The following is a 27,818-nucleotide window of genomic DNA, read 5'->3' on the forward strand; positions in this document are numbered from 1 at the left end:
ATTATGAAAGTGATCTGAGTCATTTGAGATATTAAAAGATATATATTTTGTCGCACGTTATTCTTAAGTATGATAAAATATATATGAAAGAATATTACTTTTTCAATAAATTTATTACTTTTTCAATCGCCCTTTTTGGCGATCCTGACAACAAATTAATTTTTTATCAAAAAAAAAAGAAAGAAAAAAAAGAAAAATAAAGGAAAGAGAGAAAGATATTATAAAGATCATGGTCATGGTTAATTTATTATTATAATTGCAAAAAAGGACGATTAACTTTTTATAGAAAAAAAAAGAAAGAAAGAAAAAAATACAGACAAGAATATTCGTATCATGTTTTTCATTAAATTGAAAACGTGTGATCGATCGATATTACCGGATGCATCGATCTTTTTACTTAAATATCCTTTTTCTTTTCATTTATTTCAAAATATTCTTTCGAATAAACAAACAAATCTTGTCAAAATTTTTCAAAAGAGATTTCTATTATCTAGAAAAGCAAAGTAAACATCGAAGTTAACGAGGGGAGGAGGCTGATAAAAAAATTTCCACAAAAACACATAATTACAACGCACCTCAGTTAATAAATATCGATCGCACTCGCTAGTTACACAGATTATTAATTAGAAGAAAAATAATAAGAAAAATTATGATTGACCGCGCGCGCGCGAGAGAGAGAGAGAGAGAGAGAGAAAGAGATTGAGAGAGAGAGAAAGAGTTAGAATAATACTTACCTAGTCGGAGGATAGAAAAATACTGAAGCGATGTGTCACCTGGTTGGCTTCTCGATTCCCTTCATGGAAGCCCCAAAAAGAAGTCCGGACAATCTAATTTGTTAGTAATTAACCTGCCTTCGATACTTCTTCAATTTCTATACCACAAAGAGTATATATATATATATATATATATATATATATATATATATATATATATATGTATGTATTCTACATAAATTATGTGTTCTCTTGTTCTACATATTCTACGATTCTTGGATTTGTAAATATGCTTTGGGAATCGGTTGCGCATCGATTGATGGATTTAGTTCTTTATGTATTCATGTTTATCTACAAGTATATATATATATGTACACGTATCTGCATATGTATGTACTGTACATATGTGTTCGAGGAGAAGGTAGGAGAATCGGTTTATTTTGAAAATTTCTAAACGACGCTATTGTCGATTCCAATGGAATTTTTCAGAAATAGGTAATCCTTATCAAGATTTCCAAAAATGTCGGACGACAGTAGAGTACAGCTGGTACGTAACAGAAAAATGTCTATGTATTCTTTATATACAAGTCGCGTAAATTTAAAATTAATTAATGACGATGTTAATAATAATAATAATAATAATAATAATAATAATAATAATAATAATAATAATGATAATAATAATAATAATAATAATAATAATAATAATAATAATAATAATAATAACAATAAAAATAACAATAATAATAATAATAATAATAATAATAATAATAATAATAATAATAATAATAATAATAATAATAATAATAATAATAATAATAATAATAATAATAATAATAATAATAATAATAATAATAATAATAATAATAATAATAATAATAATAATAATAATAATAATAATAATAATAATAATAATAATAATAATAATAATAATAATAATAATAATAATAATAATAATAATAATAATAATAATAATAATAATAATAATAATAATAATAATAATAATAATAATAATAATAATAATAATAATAATAATAATAATAATAATAATAATAATAATAATAATAATAATAATAATAATAATAATAATAATAATAATAATAATAATAATAATAATAATAATAATAATAATAATAATAATAATAATAATAATAATAATAATAATAATAATAATAATAATAATAATAATAATAATAATAATAATAATAATAATAATAATAATAATAATAATAATAATAATAATAATAATAATAATAATAATAATAATAATAATAATAATAATAATAATAATAATAATAATAATAATAATAATAATAATAATAATAATAATAATAATAATAATAATAATAATAATAATAATAATAATAATAATAATAATAATAATAATAATAATAATAATAATAATAATAATAATAATAATAATAATAATAATAATAATAATAATAATAATAATAATAATAATAATAATAATAATAATAATAATAATAATAATAATAATAATAATAATAATAATAATAATAATAATAATAATAATAATAATAATAATAATAATAATAATAATAATAATAATAATAATAATAATAATAATAATAATAATAATAATAATAATAATAATAATAATAATAATAATAATAATAATAATAATAATAATAATAATAATAATAATAATAATAATAATAATAATAATAATAATAATAATAATAATAATAATAATAATAATAATAATAATAATAATAATAATAATAATAATAATAATAATAATAATAATAATAATAATAATAATAATAATAATAATAATAATAATAATAATAATAATAATAATAATAATAATAATAATAATAATAATAATAATAATAATAATAATAATAATAATAATAATAATAATAATAATAATAATAATAATAATAATAATAATAATAATAATAATAATAATAATAATAATAATAATAATAATAATAATAATAATAATAATAATAATAATAATAATAATAATAATAATAATAATAATAATAATAATAATAATAATAATAATAATAATAATAATAATAATAATAATAATAATAATAATAATAATAATAATAATAATAATAATAATAATAATAATAATAATAATAATAATAATAATAATAATAATAATAATAATAATAATAATAATAATAATAATAATAATAATAATAATAATAATAATAATAATAATAATAATAATAATAATAATAATAATAATAATAATAATAATAATAATAATAATAATAATAATAATAATAATAATAATAATAATAATAATAATAATAATAATAATAATAATAATAATAATAATAATAATAATAATAATAATAATAATAATAATAATAATAATAATAATAATAATAATAATAATAATAATAATAATAATAATAATAATAATAATAATAATAATAATAATAATAATAATAATAATAATAATAATAATAATAATAATAATAATAATAATAATAATAATAATAATAATAATAATAATAATAATAATAATAATAATAATAATAATAATAATAATAATAATAATAATAATAATAATAATAATAATAATAATAATAATAATAATAATAATAATAATAATAATAATAATAATAATAATAATAATAATAATAATAATAATAATAATAATAATAATAATAATAATAATAATAATAATAATAATAATAATAATAATAATAATAATAATAATAATAATAATAATAATAATAATAATAATAATAATAATAATAATAATAATAATAATAATAATAATAATAATAATAATAATAATAATAATAATAATAATAATAATAATAATAATAATAATAATAATAATAATAATAATAATAATAATAATAATAATAATAATAATAATAATAATAATAATAATAATAATAATAATAATAATAATAATAATAATAATAATAATAATAATAATAATAATAATAATAATAATAATAATAATAATAATAATAATAATAATAATAATAATAATAATAATAATAATAATAATAATAATAATAATAATAATAATAATAATAATAATAATAATAATAATAATAATAATAATAATAATAATAATAATAATAATAATAATAATAATAATAATAATAATAATAATAATAATAATAATAATAATAATAATAATAATAATAATAATAATAATAATAATAATAATAATAATAATAATAATAATAATAATAATAATAATAATAATAATAATAATAATAATAATAATAATAATAATAATAATAATAATAATAATAATAATAATAATAATAATAATAATAATAATAATAATAATAATAATAATAATAATAATAATAATAATAATAATAATAATAATAATAATAATAATAATAATAATAATAATAATAATAATAATAATAATAATAATAATAATAATAATAATAATAATAATAATAATAATAATAATAATAATAATAATAATAATAATAATAATAATAATAATAATAATAATAATAATAATAATAATAATAATAATAATAATAATAATAATAATAATAATAATAATAATAATAATAATAATAATAATAATAATAATAATAATAATAATAATAATAATAATAATAATAATAATAATAATAATAATAATAATAATAATAATAATAATAATAATAATAATAATAATAATAATAATAATAATAATAATAATAATAATAATAATAATAATAATAATAATAATAATAATAATAATAATAATAATAATAATAATAATAATAATAATAATAATAATAATAATAATAATAATAATAATAATAATAATAATAATAATAATAATAATAATAATAATAATAATAATAATAATAATAATAATAATAATAATAATAATAATAATAATAATAATAATAATAATAATAATAATAATAATAATAATAATAATAATAATAATAATAATAATAATAATAATAATAATAATAATAATAATAATAATAATAATAATAATAATAATAATAATAATAATAATAATAATAATAATAATAATAATAATAATAATAATAATAATAATAATAATAATAATAATAATAATAATAATAATAATAATAATAATAATAATAATAACAATAATAATAATAATAATAATAATAATAATAATAATAATAATAATAATAATAATAATAATAATAATAATAATAATAATAATAATAATAATAATAATAATAATAATAATAATAATAATAATAATAATAATAATAATTATAATAGTATTAATAATAATAACGACGACAATGGCAGCGATGATTAACGATCGATGAAACGGCAAAGTTTTATAACAACAGCAATAACAAGAATACCAACGTATCGATTAGAACATGTCAACTTTTACGATGGTATACAATGTTAATGATCATATTGAATAATCGTAAGTACGTATTAAATCCACGATGTGTCGTTCGAGTATTTTTTACGTCTGATCATTGATTACACAGACTAGTCCATAAATGGAAACAACAGGCATTAATGAATCCTTCGATCAAACTGTAAACATCTTCCATGTTGACGGGTGTATTTGTGACTTCGGCGGATTTACGATAAACGACGTATAAATCCTAAAAATATAATAAAAAATCGTATGAAATTATCGATCGATTAAAAAATTATTGAATCATATTTTTCTTTTTCTTTCTTTTTTTTTAATTAACACGTTTATACCCCTCTGGACGTATGGAGATCAATCGTCAACATAGTAAACGCTTGGAGAGAACGATGATGTAATATAAGATGATGAGTTATATTCCCATCGGCAGTACTAAATTGTTTATGATATTCTTGATATTTATTTTGAAGAACTTTAGTCAAAGTTTGATACCAAGAAACAGGTTGGCTGGTTAGCGAACTTAGCCTAGGCTCCAAATGAGAAAGTGGCTCGACGTGAGCCAATGAACATAATTCCATGAATTCCGTATAAGTCATGGATGATTTATTTTCGAATAATTTGTTCCAAAGCAGATGGGTCCTGCATTGAGAAGCACCACGTTCTATCATATCAATTATGTGCCGTCTAGCTGCCTGAGCTTGGGACATGATCAATTGCTGCATCAATTGTTCGTGTGACGAATAATATCCCAAATAATTTACGGATTCCTGACGTATCTGTACCAATTGCGGTGACGACGACGACGAACTCGACGTATTAAGGATATTGTGACTTTGCGTTAAGGGTGAGTTTGGTACAGGCGGCGGCGTCGGTGCCAAATTGTTTATCGTAGTTGTTCTCTCATCGGATTCCTTCGAGTTATCGTTTGAATCTAAATCGCTGTTACGTGAATCCGAATCCGTTGGATTGTTCGCTTCGCGTTTACAACTTTTTTTAACAATAGGCGGTTGCACTACCATTGAAATCGAATTAGATTCCGAGGAATTTCCAGGCTGCGAATTGTTACCCAGTTTGATAACGCTATAAACTGTACGAAATTTCCCAAGCTTATTATTCTCCAAATCTCGTTTAGGATAGAGCTCACGTTTGCTCGTTAACATTAAATAATATTTCAACGTTATCTCCGTTTTTTCTATCTCCGGTGGCTGTTCGATTCTAGAAACTATCAGAGCAACGTCAAAGTCGTCGATATATCTGGTGTCTTGGGCGTCGCAATAACTGACCAACGGTGTGCTCTGTAGTTTAAACAAAACGTATTCGCCTTCCTGAGATTCTTGAGGTTCGTTGGACATAACGAATGCTCGCATACCATAAGTTTCCTCGTGTGCTAATAAATAAGTATATAACATACGAGCTGGCGTGGCTAAATTTCTTACATTGATCACGTCTGAAAGAAAAAGAAAGAGAAAAAAAAAACAAAAAAAAAACCAAAAAAGAAAAAAATACGATTTGACGAACAATATCGATTGACCTTCGAAAGAATCGAAATCTTACCGCTGTAAACAAGATTTCTTGCGTAGTTAGGTGCCTTGCTGTAATATTTGTTAAAATCATCGAGAAAATGAGTCAGATGATAACCCTGTTGTAACGACCAGAAACCTTTGCCTGCTATGTAAGAATGAATGCAACGTAAATGAAAATCGTATGTGAACGAATGCAAGTGCATATTGATTTTTATTTTATCACAGGCATCCACGAAGCTCAAGACGAACTGTAAGTTGAAAAAAAGGGGGAAAAAAAAAAAAGAAAAAGAAAAAAAGAAAATAAAAATAATCGATGCTTATGCGATTATTTATTTAACAATACTTACCTGATTGATTATGGCGCTGTTAGTTTTCGTTGAAAGACGATTGCATTCGATGACACGTAACTTGGCAATGAAAAATGGTTGGGCCAAGTGAATTTCAAACAACAAAACTCCACCCAACATTGATTTCTTTAAATAATGCGTATGATGCGGCGTCTTTTCCGTCTCCCTGAGTCGTACGACACGGGAAGAAAGAAAAAATTTGATGATTATTTAGAAGAAGAAAAGGAAAAAAGAAAGAAAGAAAGAAAGAAAGAAAGAAAGAAAGAAAGAAAACAAGAAGGATAATTAAGCATACGTTTTGTCTTGCGATTCGACTTGAATCGAACTGAATCCTAAAATTTGCAAGTACTGTTTGTATTCTGTCAACATCGAGTTGCAAAGCTCTCTATGCCATTTCACGATGACGTCCTTCGATGAGTCCTCTTTCGATTGAGTCTGTTCGTTCGCTTGTTGACCAACGTTACTAGAGACAAGAGAACACGGCGGCGTTAACGAGTGATCTCTCGTAGCGGCCGACTGCAAACGCCACGTTGGTAAAAATAATAAAGGCGTATGACAGAAGTGTATCAAACGAGAATGTTGTTTGAACGTGTTCAATGTATCGAAACAAACTGGTATATTTGAGGCAGAACTACGATTCTGCCATATCGTATATAATCTGTTCATATCCTCTGAAAGATAAATAAAATTATATATCTGTATAAAAATGAAAAAGAAAATGGAAAAAAAAAAAAAGAAAAGGAAAAAAAAAGAAAAAAAAAATTAATAATACTCATTGGATCGACATGATAGAACATTGATGATTGCATACATACACACGCAACAGTTTCATTAGGCAAACCTTTGGCTTTTCTTTCACGATGACGAAAATCTTGCAAGTCGTATGCCGTTTTCACGACAGGATCAATATCGTCGTTCAAATGATAAACATTGCTATCCGTTTCTTTCGCAGCTTGTCCGACCAGCTGATTCCATGGCAAAGGATTACTCCTACCATGTTGCTTGGAACTTGATTTATTTTCACCGTGCGAGGCGTGAGGAAATTTCGTTAGACTCTCCATATCGGTGATTTGATAATACTGCGTATTATTTTGTTCGCCCTGTTGATAATTCGACGTTGGCTGATGATGAAATATACCCAACTTTTGCATTATTATATTCGTGAAGAGTTGCGACCTCGACGACAGCCAAGTACCCAAACTCGTAGTTTGTTTGATAAATTTTTCTGATCTCTCTTTCGACCAATTGTACATATAAAACGTTATCTGAAATAATATAAACATGTTTTTTTCTTTTTCTTGCTTTTTTTTTTTTATTTTTTTTTTCTTTTTTTTTTCTTTTTTTTTTTTTTTTTATTATATCGAGAAGAATTCTTATTCGGAGGACAAGAGTATGATAATTTACATTGCCACTTTGGATTTCAGCTAATAATATCCGCTGTCTTGGTACAAAGTCGGACGGTAGTATCAATGGATTGAATTTTTGCAATAATTTTTGATCTAAAAAATATATATATATATATATGTATGTATGTACACATACATCATTGCTTTACATTACAAACATATGCGAGTAATAAGATAATTGATAATGATTTTTCTCTACCTTTGGGAACGAGTAATTCCTCTTCGATCGTCTTACCAAAGGAAACCTTCCATTGATAAAAATTTCTGGCGATCAAAATACAATTCGTATAAGTTCCTTGCTCGTGTTTGCTAAAATCGCACGAAACATAAACAGGAGATAACGTTCTCTCGCGTTCGTTAACGTTAGTAACCCATCTTTTTCTAGCCTCGGTATTTTCACAGAACGCTAAGAGATTTGGCGTACAGGTTACTGTTTCACTGAGAAATGGCTGACGATCGCGTAAAACGAATGCTCTGCTAGATGTATCAGGTGCGTGGCCCCGTATTAAATTTTGCAATTCTCTGACAATAACGGGAATCGAGTGTCTATGATGAATTATAACCTCATGTTTCTTAACAGCGGGTACACCAACGTCCAAAGCATATTTAAACCATTTAGTCAATATCGTATGATAAATCTCATTGAGTTTGCCTTCCTCGCCAAATTCGTATTGATTTATGACGATATTCTCAGGATCCTTCGATTGAATCTGTTTGTTCTGTTGAAAAGTTTCCTTATCATCCGTCGAATTGTCTTTATCGATAGATTCCAATGGTTCGGTGAGAGCAGTAGACAAAAGATTGTATTCCGTAACCAAATCCCAAGTTGCATATCTGACAGCAGCGCACAATTTTTGAAGCAATGCCTCTAAATTGACCCGACCCTGTTTCCATATTCTAAATTCTACCAGCTGTTTAGCGTTACTCTTATTCGTACATATGGACGTAGACACCAAATTTTCAAAATTCTCGCTCTTCAAGCGTTCACGAAGATTCGTTTCGCACAATGCCTCGTCGATCTGACGTGTTTCGCTCTTGGAATCGGCGATTGCCAAAGCGATGCAAGCTATACCTTTGCTACCACTCGATGGGCTTTGATTATATAAAAATATATCAGATTCGGCGACCCTGTTGGTGGAACCCTCTGGCTGAGAATAATCTTGAAAGTGATAACAGGTTCTGTGATCGGTATATTTCGGTATATATAGAAATTGTAATAAATTTTGTCTGAGATAATGTCCTAACGCTGCCATGTGTAATAGGCAATGCGGTTGGACGGATAACTGTACTATGGATTCAGGATTTTTATATGGTTTTTGAATGAAGTGAACGTCGGCCGGTGTCAATTTGCACATAGGATTGCGCGCCAACATTACGGACAATACTTCGAATACGGCATCGTCAAGACGATTTTGTAAAACCTGCACGAGATCGCATTTTACCAAAGGTCCAGCATCGGATATACCGTGTACCTTCAATATTATCGAATCCCCAGCCTTGTTCAATATGTCAGATTCTTTTTCACCGAAAGATCGGACTCTGGGTCTTGTGTCATTAGACAGAGAATGATCGTTGGCACTGTCAATCCCTTTAGCTTGCGACAACGAAGCTGCACTGTTGCTCCTAGAAACCGCAAGTTTCTCATCGCTCTCTGAAAGCTTGTTCTGAAGAGGCTTCCCATCGTTGGTCTGTTCGTGAAGTCTCAAGTAAAACACGTTCTTATTATTTTCTTGATAAACGAACATGTTACTCCTATTGTTTACCGAGAACCAATTCAAAACACCATGGAGCGCTTTTATACCTCGAGAGAGACCAGATCTTCCTGGTCCGGTTTTCAAACGAGGATGCAGATAAAATGGTACTTCCCAAACTACAGGACAACGGAACATGCCCGCTGTAAAGTTAAGGATCGAGCTATTGCTCTGTAACGAACCACCTGACTCGCTGCTAGTATCGCCTCTCCAAACGTGATCCTCGTTTACTTCCGGTTCCAAAAGTACGTCGCACGTGCGCGTATCGTGAAGATTTTGAAGAAGCAAGTATTGGTTCACTCGACGACATATCACTTTCAATTGCGTCACCAGCATCGTTTGTATTTGCTTGTAACAATCTACTTCGGGCGAGACCAGTTCTAGAAATCTTTTTCAACAGAGAATGATCAATTAACAAGAACGAAGGGATAATTAACAATATCAAATGAAAATACATAGGACATATCGTTAACAAACCTGCAGTGAAAATATACATTGACGTGGCTACTTTCGACCTGCAAAATTAGCCAAAAATTTGGAAGGCAATCTCTACGTCTGTCAAGTTCTATCAACCATTGCAAATCGTCTTCGGAATTGCTACTATCACCCTCATAACCATCGTCCGTACCTATTTTACCTTCACCTATGCTAGAAATGTCGGAGTAACAACCCGGTGGATCGGCCGTGTCGAATCTACCAGAATTACGAACTTCCACAGACACGTTTTGTTCGATATTTTCGATAGTATCGTCTGCAATAACGTTTGTATACGCTCGTTAAGTTAAATTAAATTTGAAAAAAGAAAAAAAAAAAAAAAAAAAAAAAAAAAAAAAAAAAAAAAAAAAAAAGAAATTAATCATTCCCTCCAATATAATTAACTTCCAATAAAGTTATCATCTCTTCGTATGAATTATCTTATGAATATATCGTAACGATCCTATCTTTTATTTTACCTTTCCTGATTAACGCATGATCCTTCAAACTTGAAACTTTTTCATTATCGGCAGTCACCTCGAATGGGTCTTCCGCATTTTTAATAAAATAAAATAGTGAACCCTCTTGCTGAATGCAGTAACGATCGATTTGCAATTTTTTTAACTCTTCTAAAAACTTCGTAACGCTATTCTCCGATGGGAATACGAAATGTAGCGGCACTTTGTCCATAGAACAACTCGTTCGTTCGGTAGACTCTGAGACGTGACGAGCTACGAACTTTAATGTCCTTTCGGTTGGCGGTGATCGATCCAAAAGTGCCGTAGCCGTTTCGTCTTGCAGCAGCCATTCGATTTCATAGGTCAAACTGGTGATGGCACTGTGCTGATAAAGTGGAAGATGCTTCATACTTTCCGGCAAACTTTCTGACTTCTTTTCATTAGACAAATTACGTTCGTACTCAACATGAACATTCTCGAGAGCCGAGTCATAAAAGTTATTATTACTTTTCACGTTTCTAGAACGTTTTGCAGTAACGTCAACGACTTCTCTTGGTAAATTCAAACATATTATGCCTAAGGAAATCTTAAGATTATTCAAATTCATATCTGTCTCATTTTCATCCTTCTGAACGTCCATTCTTTGAACGATCTCGCTGAAACAAGTCGGTAGTAAATTGACAGGTGTACTTTTCAAACCTGAACGAAAATATACCGAACAACTTAATCGTAAGAAAAGTGGTTCTTCCTTATCGGATATATTGTCTTCTCGTAGTTCATCGTCATTAAATGAATCAGCATAGACGCAATTTGGTAATTTTCTAAAATCATTCGTACTCGTTGCATCTCCATCTTCCTTTCCTATAAATCGATCAACGACATACAAGTAAGATTCATAATTATCCTAGAACGTAATAAAACGATACCTTGGCAAGAGGAGTCGTCCAATTTAATTTCCGAATGAAACGCGAACGTTTCTAAATCATCGTCACTATCTGATCTCTCTGAATTAACTCGACCCTAAAAGTAATATTAATTGATAGAGTTCATGAAAAAGAAAAGAAAAGAAAAAAAATAATGAAATCTAAACATGGAAAATAACATACGGTGGTCTTTTTCGAAATCCACAATGGCGAGCAATAATAAAATTCTGAATGAGCTGGTACCGGTCTGAACGCAACAGTTATTATACCCTCGAATTTGTCTTTTATCAAATTGTGCAACGGTTTGACGTCATAGCAAACGTTACTCTTCAATTGACCAAACGTGTTACCATCTTGGGATGTACTCAAATGTCTGCATACAGTTTGTAAATAATTAGTTATATCGATTTCTATCAAACTTTCCTCGCATAATTCGACTGCTGCTTCCATGTCCTCGTAACTGAGTGGTTTCTGAAGTGCTAAAGATTTGTAAACTGCTGCTACGTAACAATGACAATGGGCGAAGTTTAACATCTTGCAATGTTCCATCAGACTTTTTTGATCTAAAAGAAGAAATACAAATAAATAAATAAATAAATAAATAAATAAATAAATAAATAAATACAATTATTATCTTTATGTTATGACACTTCATTTATCTGATGATTATAATTTTTTTTTTTTAATTTTAATTCATTCTATATAAATGAACCTACCGCTTGTTGCATTATCCGAATCTTCACTTTTCGGTTCGGGCGATGAGGTCTTCATATTGTTAATAAATTTTGAATGAAGAAACTCTTCACGATCTTTTTGACCGACGCGAAACGTATGATCCTGATAAATATCCTTGTTACGTGGTGATTCCAATTTTTCAATCAATGCATCGATCAATAATGCCAATGAACAATTGTAAACGTAAACAGGAATTAAAAGACCCTCGGACTCGGTAGTTTTAGCGTTGTCGAGAGGTGTATTAGATCGATTAGAATTAGAATTAACCGATGAGGTTTGCTCGAACGAGTCAGATTTTTTTTCGTATATATTGTCAGAAGAATTAGTCTCGTTAACGTCATTGTTCGTCGATTGACGTTCCTCTAAGCTATTTCTATTGCTTAAATCACTTTCGTTTTGATTTTGAGGAAATGCTATTAGATAGACGTCCTTCTCTGATGCTGGCAATATAGTCATTATCACATGGGTCGGACTTATGCCTTTAACGAAGCAACGCCAATGAGGATGATAATCTGAAGGAATCTCATTTTTTTTATATCGTTCTGAAAAGAAATTCAACTATTTCTTTCTCCTTTTTTCCTTCCATTGCAAAATTAATCAAAAGGAATATTTCGTCATACATTTGTAATTATTTTTATTAAATTATTTCTTTTTTTTTTCCTATTTCTAACGCGTAATTTTTCTTTTTCTTTTCTTTTCTTTTTTTTTTTTTTAAGTGTACTACTACTACTATTACTATTACTACTACGGTGTTTTTTAATAAAGCAACGTAGAAACGTCATACGTTGTCGTTTACCTTTCGAAAAATATGCCAAATTAGATTCCTCGTCGCGAGGTCTATTCAAAAGCATCTCGGTAAATTTTTGCGACTGCGTACTCGTCAACTGAAGTTCTTTATTATGTAAATGTTTAACGCGTTTGAGAAATCCTTCCATTAGAATCTTGTTAGCACTTTGTCTTCCTTCCTCGGCATGATCGGAACCTAACGAATCGTCATCTAATTATCATCAAAATATCAGTTTCATTAAATAAAGATAACGAAATAAATAAATAAATAAATGAAAAAAATTCTAATCATTCTAAAGACAATAAAATCAGTATTATAAAGATCACTGTACGTTATAAATTCGGCCGCGATTACTTAAGAAAAAAAATCTTGAAGAATAAAGATAATAATAATTTTAGAATCGTCTTAAAATCCAATCAGATAAAAACGTGATTGCAACGTAATCATTCTTACGAAACGAAGGAAAAAAAAAAAAGGAAAATTTAATCTATGTTACCGTTATTATAAAAATCACGATACGGTATACATCGGTTCAAACTAAACTATTTTATTATTATCGAAAAAAAAAAAAACTAAAAAGAGGAAGAAAAAAGATAATAATAATAATAATAATAATAATAATAATAATAATACTAATAATAATAATAATAATAATAATAATAATAATAATAATAATAATAATAATAATAATAATAATAATAATAATAATGACGATAATTTTAGAATCGTCGATGAAATTCTAATCGGACAAAAATAAAAAAAAAAAGGAAGATCCAACTCGAACCATTAGCAAACATGGAGAACAAGAGTTCGCCTTGTTGGCACTTAGGTAGAATGCTGAGAGCATCGAAGCTAAAGTGCATGTGATGAATCCTTTCGTCGATCATCGTCGATCCTTTGAAGCATCCTGTCGTGTTCGCGTGTCCATTAGAATCTACGCTACGATCGCTCGTCCTTAAAGTTTGAAAGCCCTGACCAGAAATAACTTCGTTCCCATTTTCCATTGCTGTTACTTGACAGAGTTGAATCAGGTACTCGAGAGTTAGCAGAGCGTTTACGCATTCTTCGTCTATGCGAGCGATCTATCATCATTATATCGATCATATATAATATATACATATTATAAATATAATGCATATGTATAGGGAAAAATAAATAAAAAATTTTATAACGTAAACAAACAAATAAAAGAAGTAACGTTGAATCGTGAATTAATGCGTGTAAAGTAGTACTTAGTCGATTGCCAGGATAGGATGTATATATGTATATTTTTATATGGTTATACAAAAGCATGAAAGTAAATAAATAAATAAATAAATAAATAAATAACAACGAAAGTGGTAACATCGCTTTAAACACACACACGCACACACACATGTACATACGAATTACATTTATTATTCTTAATTAAAATTGTTAATTTTGTTTTAATATTTCATTCTTTCTTTTCTTTTACTCTTTTCTCTCTTTTCCCAAGATATCTGTATATAAATAATTTATTTTAAATAATTAATAATTTTCATAAACGATTTATTATAATTTGTCTGCATATACGATGCGGTTCGTTCGAGTTAAGCTTGCTCAGAATAAAAAATTACAGAGATTCTTTTATTTTTTTATTCGTCTTTTTTATTCGTTCTTAGTTAAAAGGACTTAATCTAAGCTAAGATCGTGTAATCCATGATTAAATGTTCGATTAATATCACTTTTGATAATAATAAATTTTTAAAAGATATCATAAATTTTAATCTACGTTGAATTTCGCTTGAAACTTTCGATCCTTGATATGGATTTAATAATTACAGTCGATTAGATTTTCGATTGGACGATGACAAGGAAGAACCAGGAATAAGTTGGAGGAGTTGAATCTCACTTAATTAACAAAGCGTAGAGACCACTTCTCCACTTAAACCTAGACACCTGTTTCCAAAGCGTGTAGATCTTTAATTATTTTTTTTTATCTCTCTCTCTATGTATATATATATATATATATATATATATATATATATATATATATGTATATATATTAGGTGGATCGGAAAGTAATGTCGTTTCTGCGCATGTCGATATTTGATTGTGATTAAAAATAAAAACTTGTTAAAAATTTATTCGTTTGAATTTAATTTAAGAAAGTGACATTACTTTCCGGTCCACCTGATATATATACACATATATATACATATATATGTATATATATATATATATGTTTTATTCTTATTTTATTTTCGACGCGAGATCATATTCCTTGGATCAAGAAAGTCGGAAGAATCAATTTCGATGATCGACGACGATAATCCGCACAACCTTGAGCTGGAAGAGTTAGATCTGGCAAGTTATCAGAGCTTTTATTACTCACTGCCTAGATCCTCACTTCCAACTGAGGGTCGGGCAAACCTTTTTCCCTCTTTCTCTCTCTTTCTCTCCCTCTCCCTCTCTCTTTCTCTCCCTCTCCCTCTCTCTTTCTCTCTATCTATCTCTCCCTTTTTCCCACTCGCTATATCCCTCTTTCTCTTTCTTTTCTTTCTTTCTCTTTTCTTTTTAACACTGCACAAAAACTTGGCAAGAAGAAGAAGAAGAAGAAGAAGAAGTACGTGTAAGAAGTATATGGCCGATCATCCTCAATCCCTTCGATCAGCTGTTCACTACCTACGATGATAATGCAAAGTATGGTGAAAAAAAATCCATTGAGAAAATCATTTGACTCCGGTCGATTATTAAAATGAATTTGATTTAAAAATTCTATCGATTTCGAGATAAGATTTCTTTTGTATTCAGTCAGTACGCGATTTTATTCTAATTCTCTCTTTTGTTCATTCTTTTATAATTCTTAACAATAATCGATTATCACTTTGTCTTTTTTTAATTGATCACAATGTATCGAAATTTTGGTATTAGAAATGACAAAAGAAAAAAAAGAAAAAAAAAGAAAAAAAAAACAGAACAAAAAAAAAGGAAGAATAATAAAAATCACCTCGAATATTATAAATTTAATTTTCTTTGATATTTCCTTTCCCTTATACTTTTTACTTTTCACGGACTCTTCGACAACGAAGTCATTATCGAATAATAATATATAAAAATATAAAAATAAAAATAAAAAAAATAAAAAGAATAAAAAAAAAAAGGAATATAAAAAACAGAATAAATAAAATAAAATAAAATAAAATAAAATGAAATAAAATGAAATAAAATAAACGACGATCCGAAAATTTCACACCTCTCCCTTTTCCTTCCTTTTAGATATTATTTCACACACCGAAATTTTCCCGTTAACGACGGTCCATATAACATTCATAAGTTCGTAAGTAAGTTCGTTCGTTCGTTCGTTCGTTCGTTCGTTCGTTCGTACACGCCGATACGATGATACTAAAGTCATATCGTTCTCGTAATCGTCTTTTCAAAGATATCTAAACTGGCAGGAGAATTTCGAAAAATGAGATTCATCGCGTGCGACGTCGATCACGTTAATGTTACAAGCGAAAAAGGTGAGTCTCCAAGTTGGCCGTACTAGTAGAACGTGTGCATTGGGCCCTATATATATAAAATATATGTATATAGAAAAAGAAAGAGCAGAGGAGAGAGAGAAAGAGCAGAGGAGAGAGAAAGAGAGAGAGAGAGAAAGAGTTTGATGTGTGTGATATACACACAAACATAGACATACATATACAAGAATTTATCTATAATATTTGACCATTTACGTGTTAAGATTGTAAGAGGGTTTGTACGTGAGTGAGTGAGTGAGTGCGTGCGTGCACGCGCGCAAACAAGCAAGTAACCGTGCCAAGAGACAACTGATAGGAAAATCCCGTTAGGGAGGCCCTCATCGATATCGAAGCCCCACCCTGATAACGATAACGACACATCGCGATGGACAGAGTCGTCCCCCAACTCTCTGACTCTTTCTCTCTTTTTCTCTCTTTTTTTTTTTTTTTTTTTACTTTTTTATGTTCATTTTCTTATTTCTTTAATCGTTTAAATCTTTTTCATTTCAATCCTTTTACCTTCAGTACTATAAACATTATCATTAAATTGGAATGATAATGATTGGGTGATTTTAAGAAAGAAAAATTCCATGATTCTTCGTGATCATGATCAGGTAGGTATGAAACGATGGACGATAGATCCATGGAAAGATCGATTACTTTCGTAGCAGACATTTGCTCTCTCTCTCTCTCTCTCTCTCTCTCTCTCTCTCTCTCTCTCTCTCTCTCTCTCTCTCTCTCTTTCTTTCTCTCTCTATTTTTCAATTTTCGTTTTCCTTTCTCTTCAACCGGTTGAAAAAAAAACAACGTATATATGTACTTTAATATTGCAACAAAGTGTCTTCGTATTAAATTAGTATTCTTGGATATATCACTCTTCTAACCCCATCTTCAATTTTCATAAGACGGGCCAAAACCAATGACGACTATGTTATAAAATTATCGATAAAGTTTTCTTTTTGACTCATTGTACAAAAAGAAATGGTTGAAAAAAGAGAATCAAGAGAAATTATATATATATATATATATATATATACATATTTTTCTCATTCTTATGATCATAATAATATTTTCAAAGTAACAAACAAAAATGGAATTTGTCATAAGCGATGAATGTTAATAAATAAATAAATAAGGATTTTTTATTCCAATAAAAATATAAAAATAAGCTTTGTAAAAAATAAAAACTGTAAATATACATGAAAAGATCAATGATGTTGGTGACGACGAGGACGACAACGAGGACGACGATGATAATAATAATAATGATGATAATGATGATGATGATGATGATAATGATGATGATGATGATGATGATGATGATGATGATGATGATGATGATGATGATGATGATGATGATGATGATGATGATGATGATGATGATGATGATGAGGAGGAGGAGGAGGAGGAGGAGGAGGAGGAGGAGGGAACAAAAAATAGATAAATCAGTTCTTATCAGTTGAATCTATACGTTGGGAGATATTACGCGTTATACTCAAAGATACGAAAGTTTTCGGAAATTGAAGGATATCGTTCCGGATATTTTTATATTTTAATCGGTTCGATCAACGCTTCGACAAATATCGATTGCTGATAAGAGTCCTGATATCGTTATAAAATTCAAATATCCTTGAAGAGTGTTAATTCAGATATTAATATTTATCTATATTATGCATCGAACGAATATTATGCTTACTCGCGCTGGAGTAACTTTCTTCTTTTTTTCCTTTAAATAATTATTATTCTGTTCTTAGATATATGAGAGAGAAAGAGAAAGAGAAAGAGAAAGAGAGAGAGAGAGAGAGAGAGAGAGAGAGAGAGAGAGAGAGAGATGAGAGGGAGGAAGGGAGGGAGAGAAAAAGGATGTTCGAAAAACAATTCGAGAAAATCGATGCACTTGTTAACTTAGACAAGTGTCTTTATCAGAAATGAAAGAAGAGATAAGATCCGTGATAAAGTAGCGGCTATTCGCACTTTGTTACGAGACCTATATTTCGACATAATGTGATATTTCTATGCGAACATTTATGTCCATATTGTTTTTTTCGTTTTATAAGAAAGAAAAAAAAAATCCGATTGATTCGATATATTTTGCTTGAAATGATTACGTATATAGATAAATAAATAAATAAAAAAAGAGGAAAAATAAAGAAAAATATATGGGAACAATTGTGATATCAAAAACTTCAACGTATCAATTCTTTGCTCGTGTGATACATATTCTTCTTTTCCTTTTCTTTTTTTTTTTTTTATTCTTTTTTCTTCCGTTTTTCGTTCTTTTTATTATTTTCTTTTTTTTTTTTTTTTTCTTTCTTTTTTTCCCTTTACCAATCATATCTAGATTAAAATGATGAAATATATAACGGAACTTAATCTCTGATATGAGTATCGGTAAACGCTTACCAGTTGATAAAGAGAGCAAGTTCCTAGCAAAATAAACCTCTTACAGTCCCTCTAGGTCGAAATATACTTTGATACGTTACCATTCAAACGTCTTATCGCACACAAGTTAGCTCAAGATAAAGAAAACGGAACGCGAGTATGAGAAATTATTGTACTATCTTTATTTGATTCTTCTCTTGGTTTTTTTTTCTTTTTCCTTTTTCTTCTTTTTTTCTTCTTTCTTTTTCTTTTCTTTTCTTCTTTTTTTTTTTTCTGTGCGAGGTCCATAATCCCACACAGGAAAAATAATTTTCTTCCAATTAAATTCTAACATTAACGTCAAGAAGAAAATAAGCATTTATTTCTTTTATTTCTATTATTTCTTACGATTACCTCTCTCTTTCTCTTTATCTTTGCTATCCTATCAAAGGTAAAGATAGGAGGTACTTCAAAAGCATATCTCAACGATAACAACGACGTGACTGAACTTTTGCTTTTCTTAATCCACGATATATTGTTTCTGATAATGTTCATTACAAAGTTCGCAGCGTGTTACCTCTTCAAGGTTACGCTCATCGTATCATTTCAAATTCGTTTATGAGAGATTTGTCCGACGATAAGAATTCAAATTATTCTTTGTCATCGTCGTCAATCGAGTGCAATCGAGTTATTTAAAAATTTCGACGAGAAGAACTCTTTTAATTCTTCCAAATTTCCTTCATTTTCTTTTTCTTTTCTGCTTCTTCTTCTTCTTTTTCTTCTTCTTCTTCTTCTTTTTCCTTGCATACCAATTAAGACGACAGAAAATTTTGAAATAAATTCAACAATGTAAGAAGCAATTAATCGACATAATCTTTTTCTTCGACTTCGAAATAAATCTATTTCGACTACGACGTTCCACTTTCTTAAGAAATCCTACGTAATCGTCTCTATCACAGGAACATGTTATACACTGATACGTTATCATTCTTGAAACATTTTAACTCAAGTACTTAGATTCATTTTATCGATATAAACACGTAGGATATCCTGGTGATTGAATGTGCATTTCGACAAATTAAATTCATCGAAATATAAAACGATTTATACATACATGTATACATACATATATATATATATATATATATGTGTGTGTGTGTGTGTGTGCGTGTGTGTCAGGTAATAAAAGGAAACTATTAACAATGGGAATTGATAAATGTATAACAAAAGGAAAAAGGAAAAACGAAAAAGAAAATTAATATTAATGTTGATACGACACTTACCGCGTCAGGAAGTTGATGATATTGCAGAGAATGCATGAATTCATCGGCACGTCTGGTCAACATGCCTACGTGACCATATTGCGGTTCGATCCAAATTTCTGTGATTATTTGAAAATCGCCAGATCCCTCGCAGTCTTCTGTGCTAAGATCACCGTCCACTGTACCTACAAATTTTACGCTTTTGTTATTTTTTTGTTTGTTAATAATCCTGTCTGTCTGATCAATGAGAGAATACCTTCGTCAGTATCTTCGTCAGATTGATCCGGTTCTAAAGTTGTATTCGGTACAATTTGAGGTGGAAATATGATATATTGTATGATGCACGGGAAATGTTCAGAATTTTTTCCAAGACCTTGCATGTTTATTTCCAGTACCATGTTTATGATTCCAGCTGCTGAATAAGCGAAATAAAAGCCTTCCTCTAAACGCATCCTAATAAAAGAGAGAGAAAGAGAGAGAGAGAGAGAGAGAAAGAGAGAGAGAGAGAGACGCGTGAATAAAAATCGAAGCACAATTAGATATTGGAATGATCTATCAAAAAAATTTACTTTGTAATAGTTGAGAGAATCCTAGCAATCGCTGTGATGTTCAATCGTGGTAAAGTAATACCAGGTACGATATGTACAAATGGTCGTTTCACATGCCACAACCATCGATTGTGATACAAGTATCTTGATAGTGTCGTAGTATGATTGTTGGTCAATATCGATGGATTTCTATTTGAATTTGTATGCGCAATATCAGGAAATATTATAGTACTTGGATCGGTAGGTACACGTTCATAACGTATCAAGATCTTCTCTAAAGGTTTGTGTATGACTGTGCAACAAAGTGTTTCACGATATTCCATTGGTCTATTTGGCAAAGTCAATTGAGATAATCTTTCAATAAGATCGACTAAGACATTATGCCTGACACCACCCTCGGTCCCACCCGTGAATGCAATATTTAAGACGACACAGAGTGCCTTACAATTAACGCGTATTAATGAAAACGCTACTGGTGGCTTTTCTACTTCTTTGTATATAAACTGAACATATGTGTGATTCTCAACTAGCACAAATGTTGCCCAAGTTTTCAACATGGCATATAGAATAGCGGCAGCTTGACGACATTGAATCCATTGAAATCTTCCATTTTGATTTGCTTGATGCAAATACTTTGGTAATGGTCGATCGTGCGATAAAACCAATGTAATTCTTTGCGTGTGCATCCAACGGGCCCATTGTAAAGTTTCCATTGAAACAACTGGATGCCATATTTGTCCAAACTGCGGACAGGCAGCATCGCTATAAAGTCATAAAGATCCATACTGACTTTTTTTTCTTTTTATATTAATCCCTTATTAGAAAGAAACGTTTTACTTTGGATCTATAATTTACCTAAGCTGAAGAGTATTAGGCACAGGGTGAGCCGATAAATTAAATACAGGTATTCCACTTCTAATAGTATCTGGTATATTGTACCAACTCCAACCGGATCCAGGAAACCAACTGAAGTGTGCCAACATATTGTCACTTTCGGTTAATGATTTTATGGCTATCCAAAAGCGTGACACAACACCTTGACGATATTGCGATTTGAGTGGTTTTTTAGATAAACAGGTTATGTCATGCAGAAATTCATAAGGCGCTAAAACAAAGGTCGTTCGGCAAAACAATTAAGAATTCAAGATAAATGACAATTATCGCATTTTAATATATCTCACCTTCTATGGTAATTGTATATTGTATTGTATTAGAAACCGATAAGGACTTAGAAGACCAAGGACACGTTACCAAGTGTTCCAAAAAGACATTGCTCTTCCATAAAAGAACGAAACATATTTCAAGAGTGTCATCCCTTATTATTGCTCTCTTTATTAAATATCCCTCGCGCAGGCGACAACACAATAAACTGCTTAACGTGCACGTAACTTGATCGTCAATCTGCTTCTTTCTAAGAAGATGAACTGGTTTGTGACCATAAAAAAATGTATTATTAGAATGCCATTTGGTCTGTTTAGTTGAGGTAATGGAACTTAATGTGTCACGATATAATTGCCAACAAAGGAAATTTTTATGATACATATTTATATCCTCTCCATGTTCAGGTACCTAATAATTTAGAAGAACGTCATTTAAATCTTGATTATATATTGTACGATATGAAGGATAGTAAAGAGAAAGAAAATTTACATACAATTTGTGGCATATATGTCATGTAACTCCCTAAAGTTGCTGCTGCAAGGAAACACAAGAGATCCTGATAAGGTATTAATCCATCCGCACAATGCGGATGATATACACTACCAACATGTACAAAACTACACGCAATAGTTGTCGCACGCAATTGTTGCATAATTGAATCTAACACATGAACGTCAGTTGTGCTAACTATCCCGTCAGAGATAATAATCAGATCTGTAAGAATCATTTAATTATCAAAAAAGAAAAAAGGAATTATTCATATTATTATTCCAGGAAAATTATTGTTTATTAACTTACGCGCACAGCTATGTTCTGGTAACAAAGTAAGAGCTAACATTCCATATCGCAGCATGTTAATGAAGTTAGCTTCTGGTAAAATCATGGCAGTATTGCCGAGACAACTGTTATTTTTATTATAATAACTAGTACCATCTTCAAACAGGCCTCCAACTAAACGCTCATTTTCTGCTTTCAAAGTTTCCAATTGTTGATTCGCGATGGCAGCTACAAATGATACCTTTTCTTCCAACAAATTTAATTGCTTTTCCAAATGTTGAATTAAATGATTAACATTATTGGCAGTAAGCAGCCATCCTTGAATTAATACTTGTTGCGACGGGCTTGTAAGAAATGGAGTATGAGCTATCACTGTCACAAAAATCTCTGGTTGTAATATACGTTTACTTCCTGGAATAGTAAACTGCAGATATGGGGAAAATAGATTAAATTAAAGTAAATTTTTGTTAAACATGAAAAATATATAATCATAATTACCGGCTTAGTTATTCCCTCAAGACATCTTTTTGTAGCTAAATATACCTCATCTATAACAATTTCTCCATGCTGTATATCCTACGATAAATTATTTATATTATTAAAATTAATAAAATTATTTGAACGTTTGAAGAAAATCGATATAAAAATATTACTTACAACAGTACCAAGCGATGGACTTAGGTCTAAACTAAAAACCATTCTGTATTTATGCGCTAGAAATATTATCGAAGTAGTCCATAAAACTTTATATAGAAATTGATGACTAGTATCGGATGACCATGATCCAGGTGAACCATTTGGTAATACGGATACAATTTCTAACTCTGGTGCATCCTCATAATTTGTACTAGGCTGTTGAATTTCTATTAGACAATCTAAATGCTCTAACATCCATTGGGCTCTCACATTACGAGATATAGGAAATCCTCTTTTCATTAACAAAAACACAGTATCGGCTTCCAATACAGTTTTCTCCTAACGACATAATAAAATTTTATCAAACAAATTAGTCACCACAAAATACAAGTAACATTACATCTGAACGTGTTTACCTCGTTCTTTATTTCAGCCATATCATCTGCTCGCTTGAATTTTCAATTGTGAGCCTAACATTGAAGTAAATTAATTTCATTGCATTTTATTGCATAAAAGTTAATATATGTATATCATCTTGATAATAAAGAATGCATCACTATGAATTGGCAAAACTTTGTTTATACGCATTACAGTTCAAAGGTCACATTGCTACCTATTCATTTTCTAATATATGTTAAGAGATAGATAGAGATACGTTTGTAACATAACCTCTGAAGCGATGAAATCATGCATCGATAATTTGAGGACATTGAAATTAATAATATTAAGTTTGCTTAAAGAAAATAGAGGGAAACGATATTACTCGTTTCAATCTCTTAACGCAATTAATAACAATCCTAAAATTCGTAACGCTTAATTCTTCGATATGTTTTGTGTCATTCATAACCTTCATAGTACTAGTTTAATATATCTTTCAATTTAAAATACGTGTACGATAAATTCCTCGATGATTTTCTTTATATTATGTACATGGGTAATAATTATTTGTAAGAATTTTTAAAAAAACATCGTATTGTCAAAGTCCAGGAAACAAAAAATCTGTGATTAATTTGTTTGCTCTTTCTATTTCCATACGTATATAAACTAAACACATTTAAATGGACGAACACACTCATACTGTTTAGTTATATGAGACACGTTAAGGAATAATATGACGTCGGTAAAGCAGAATAACGATAAAACTTTCATGATGACGCAATAATCACCATATTGCAAAAATTCTTAGCGGCAATTTTAAATCGTGATGAATAATCGATATATTCGAATAATACGATTATCTTCTTAATTATTACATTAACATGTTGTCACGGAAATAAAAGGAATAATGTCAAATAATTATATAATCATGATTGATAAGGAATTAAAGTAAACATGCGTTATCTTTAATGACGACTAATTTAGGTTAGAATATGAAAAGTATTACCTGATTTACAAAATCTCATATTTATTCATGCTTTCACAATGTGAGACACACACTTGCACACAGTTCATATAAATTTATATCGCTGCGTGTTGTACATATATGTATGTATACATACATATACATATATATAATACATACATATATATATGCATACACATATATGGACGATATCGTTATTATTAATTACAAATAATCTCGTAAGTGCACATATCGATGTACCTTCAAGAGCGTATCTTCAGTGTGCTCTTAAAAACGTATGCATTGACATGCAAACCTTTTTTCTTTACTATTTATTTTCTTGCTTTACGTGCTGAAATTCTTCCGTCATATTTTTTTTTTCCTTTCTATCCTCTTTTCTCTTTATATTATACGGAACGCATACACCGAAAGTCATTTGATTGAACAATTCTCTTTGAACGATATCGATACGTGTGATACATGGCTATATGTAGGCCTAATACGAACTCCATTTTCTTTATTTCTTTTTTTCCCCTACCCTCGACAACTTTTTTTTTCCATTTCTTTCTATCGTTCTTATAAGATAATAAGGAAAATGATCGTACCGACGGCGTTCGCATACGCTCTTTCTTTCTATCTTATCGACTTGACGACTTTCCCTTAGGCAAAAAATCATATTTGACTTTTGCATTGCACCCTCGCAATTTCGTTCTCATTTTTATTAATCGACGACACGTAAAAATCTTCTTTACTATTAGACACATACATAGCGAGCAGAGCGGAAGTTTTTTCAGAGAGGAGAGATTTCGCAAGCGATTAATTTTATAGTTGAGAAACAAAAAAAAAACGAAGAGAGAAAGAATAAAAAAAAAAGAAAGAAGAATAAGAACGAAGGGAACACCATTGCTTTCATCGTTAATGATTCGCATGCAACTACAATATGAAGTAACGTTCATAGCTCTTTCTCCCCGTGCCCGTCGAATTCAGATAAGAAAAGTTTCTGACGGATAGATATTTCTTTTATTTATCTTTTTGTTTCACTTTAGATCGTTTTTCCTTTTGTTTTTATTTTCGTTTCTTTTTTTTTTTTTCCTTCAGACGAACAGGGCAGGGCTTTTAACGTCACCGTATCAGCTGATTATACGCACACCAACGTGTTACACGCCCACGCACACATGCACACACATATAATATTATACACTTTCATCCCTGTTTATCGTCATTACACGTCAACGTAATTTCTTTTTTTTCTTTTTTTTTTTTTTTTTTCATTTTCCTTTATTTTTCTATCAATCCTTTTCTTGCAAATCAATAGCAGCGTTTCTGGAAACATATATATATATGTATCTATATGTATATATATATATATATATATATATATATATATGTATATAACTTTTATTTTAATTATTCCTGAAAAATCAAGTATCAGGGTCCTTCGTGCGTACATACAACAACGTGTTCTTTATCGGCTCACTTAAGTATGAAAAAGTATCTTTTCGATCATGCTATATGTATACATGCACACACACACATACACATATAATATGTATATATTTATATATTTATAATATATTCGAAGTGCATGGGCCGCAAAAATAGGATAGGATAAATTCTTCTAATAGACTTTGCAGACGGACGTAATAGGTGTATACTTATAATATACATTATTAATATGTATGTATACATATATATATATATATTCATACATATATATATATATGTATATTTTTCAATAATAATATAATATATTTTTATAATATTCTCTCATATGTATTGCATTTTGCGTGGCATTAATGCGGTGCCCATTTTTATTTTTCACATATTTTCGCTTGAATTATATATTATATTGATATATCCTTTCATGATTAATTAAGTTTAATAGATATGATGTAAAACACACACTCTTCAGCCTTGTTAGTTGATTATTATATTTAATCATCTTTATATATATATATGTGTATATATATATATATATATATATGTATAGTACGGTTTCTTTTTTATTTTTTTTTTTATTTTTTTTATTTTTCTTCTTCTTCTTCTTCTTCTTCTTCCTCTTCTTCTACTACCAATTCACGTTTTTCCTTCTCTCTCTTTTTTGTTATTATCATTAATTTTATTTTTATTTATTTATTTATTTTATTTCTTGTTGCTTGTCAATCGTCAACGTCCATTAATAATCGCTCTTTTCCTTTTTCTTTTCTTTTCTTTTTTTTTTTTATCCAATTCACAAAAAGAAGAGAGAAACGTAAAAAAGAGGTCACGCGTGCTCACTCGGACGTTTCCGTTTTATTTTCTTTGTCGTTATTACACTGGATTCGACTCAAATGGTTTAAACCTATATTTCAGGAGCGTATCCTTAGGATTTCGTAAAACAATTTTTTTTTTATAATAGGAACCAATGAACGCGATCACTGTAATCGCTTAAACATACCTATGCTATGGGATCCTCAAGTCGATTCTCCATTTATTTATTATACAATACGGAAGATGTAAAACAATCTATTTAATCTTGAATATCTCTCAAATAAACTAACTGTATTTAGTTTATTTTTTTCTTTCCTTCTTTGTTTTCTAATCGCTTACTTTAACAAAGTTAGTAATTTTATGGAAGAAAAGAAAAACCAAGAATCGCTCCATTGAATTCTCTCGACATTTCTCCTGAAATATGGGTCAAAAAGCTTTACTTTTTAGGACACTCTATATGCCGGCAGAAAGAAAGGAAAAAAAACAAAAAGAAAAATAATAAGGGTGGCAAATACAAAATACTTAAACAACACTTTGCGCTTATTTCTT

General features: G+C 28.7%; 1 protein-coding gene and 1 long non-coding RNA gene across 6 annotated transcripts; both read right to left on the reverse strand.

Annotated features, from left to right (window-relative positions):
* Nucleotides 1–4,844: 4,844 nt before the first annotated feature.
* LOC118449736 (KICSTOR complex protein SZT2) lies at nucleotides 4,845–26,281 on the reverse strand. Of its 5 annotated transcripts, none has more exons than XM_035884665.2 (25): nucleotides 24,094–26,261; nucleotides 23,699–24,016; nucleotides 23,540–23,617; nucleotides 23,063–23,465; nucleotides 22,758–22,978; nucleotides 22,285–22,672; nucleotides 21,959–22,208; nucleotides 21,125–21,865; nucleotides 20,812–21,008; nucleotides 20,577–20,740; nucleotides 14,235–14,532; nucleotides 13,460–13,645; nucleotides 12,645–13,175; nucleotides 12,112–12,491; nucleotides 11,932–12,025; nucleotides 11,027–11,866; nucleotides 10,551–10,824; nucleotides 8,522–10,461; nucleotides 8,321–8,415; nucleotides 7,758–8,181; nucleotides 7,212–7,587; nucleotides 6,917–7,082; nucleotides 6,601–6,817; nucleotides 5,382–6,493; nucleotides 4,858–5,278 (listed from the first exon to the last, which is right to left on the reverse strand). In XM_035884665.2, the coding sequence occupies exons 1-25, from the start codon at nucleotides 24,112–24,114 to the stop codon at nucleotides 5,144–5,146; spliced, it is 9,849 nt and encodes a 3,282-aa protein (XP_035740558.1). In that variant the 5' UTR covers nucleotides 24,115–26,261; the 3' UTR covers nucleotides 4,858–5,143. The 5 variants fall into 5 exon arrangements, 4 of the variants coding, with proteins under 4 accessions (XP_035740559.1, XP_035740558.1, XP_035740557.1 ...); XM_035884664.2 differs by having other exon boundaries at nucleotides 4,859–5,278; nucleotides 12,645–13,205; XM_035884666.2 differs by lacking the exons at nucleotides 5,382–6,493; nucleotides 6,601–6,817 and having other exon boundaries at nucleotides 4,845–5,278; nucleotides 12,645–13,205; nucleotides 24,094–26,272.
* Nucleotides 15,429–17,921, reverse strand: LOC146872520 (uncharacterized). The gene is made up of 2 exons (XR_014982990.1): nucleotides 16,422–17,921; nucleotides 15,429–16,096 (listed from the first exon to the last, which is right to left on the reverse strand). It is a non-coding gene; the product is annotated as an uncharacterized LOC146872520 (long non-coding RNA).
* Nucleotides 26,282–27,818: the final 1,537 nt, after the last annotated feature.

This window comes from Vespa mandarinia, chromosome 15 (genome assembly GCF_050613455.1).
Source record: "Vespa mandarinia isolate Hongniang chromosome 15, ASM5061345v1, whole genome shotgun sequence".
In the NCBI taxonomy this organism is placed as follows: domain Eukaryota; kingdom Metazoa; phylum Arthropoda; class Insecta; order Hymenoptera; family Vespidae; genus Vespa; species Vespa mandarinia.

Bases quoted from the DNA above. Each gene is read 5' to 3' on its own strand.
- LOC118449736 (XM_035884664.2), bottom strand. From the start codon at position 24,114: ATGGCTGAAATAAAGAACGAG. The intron at 23,466-23,539 runs GTAATTATGATT...CCATATCTGCAG, and splicing joins TTGAGGGAATAACTAAGCCG to TTTACTATTCCAGGAAGTAA. The intron at 12,026-12,111 runs GTATGTTATTTT...TATTACTTTTAG, and splicing joins GGATTTCGAAAAAGACCACC to GGTCGAGTTAATTCAGAGAG.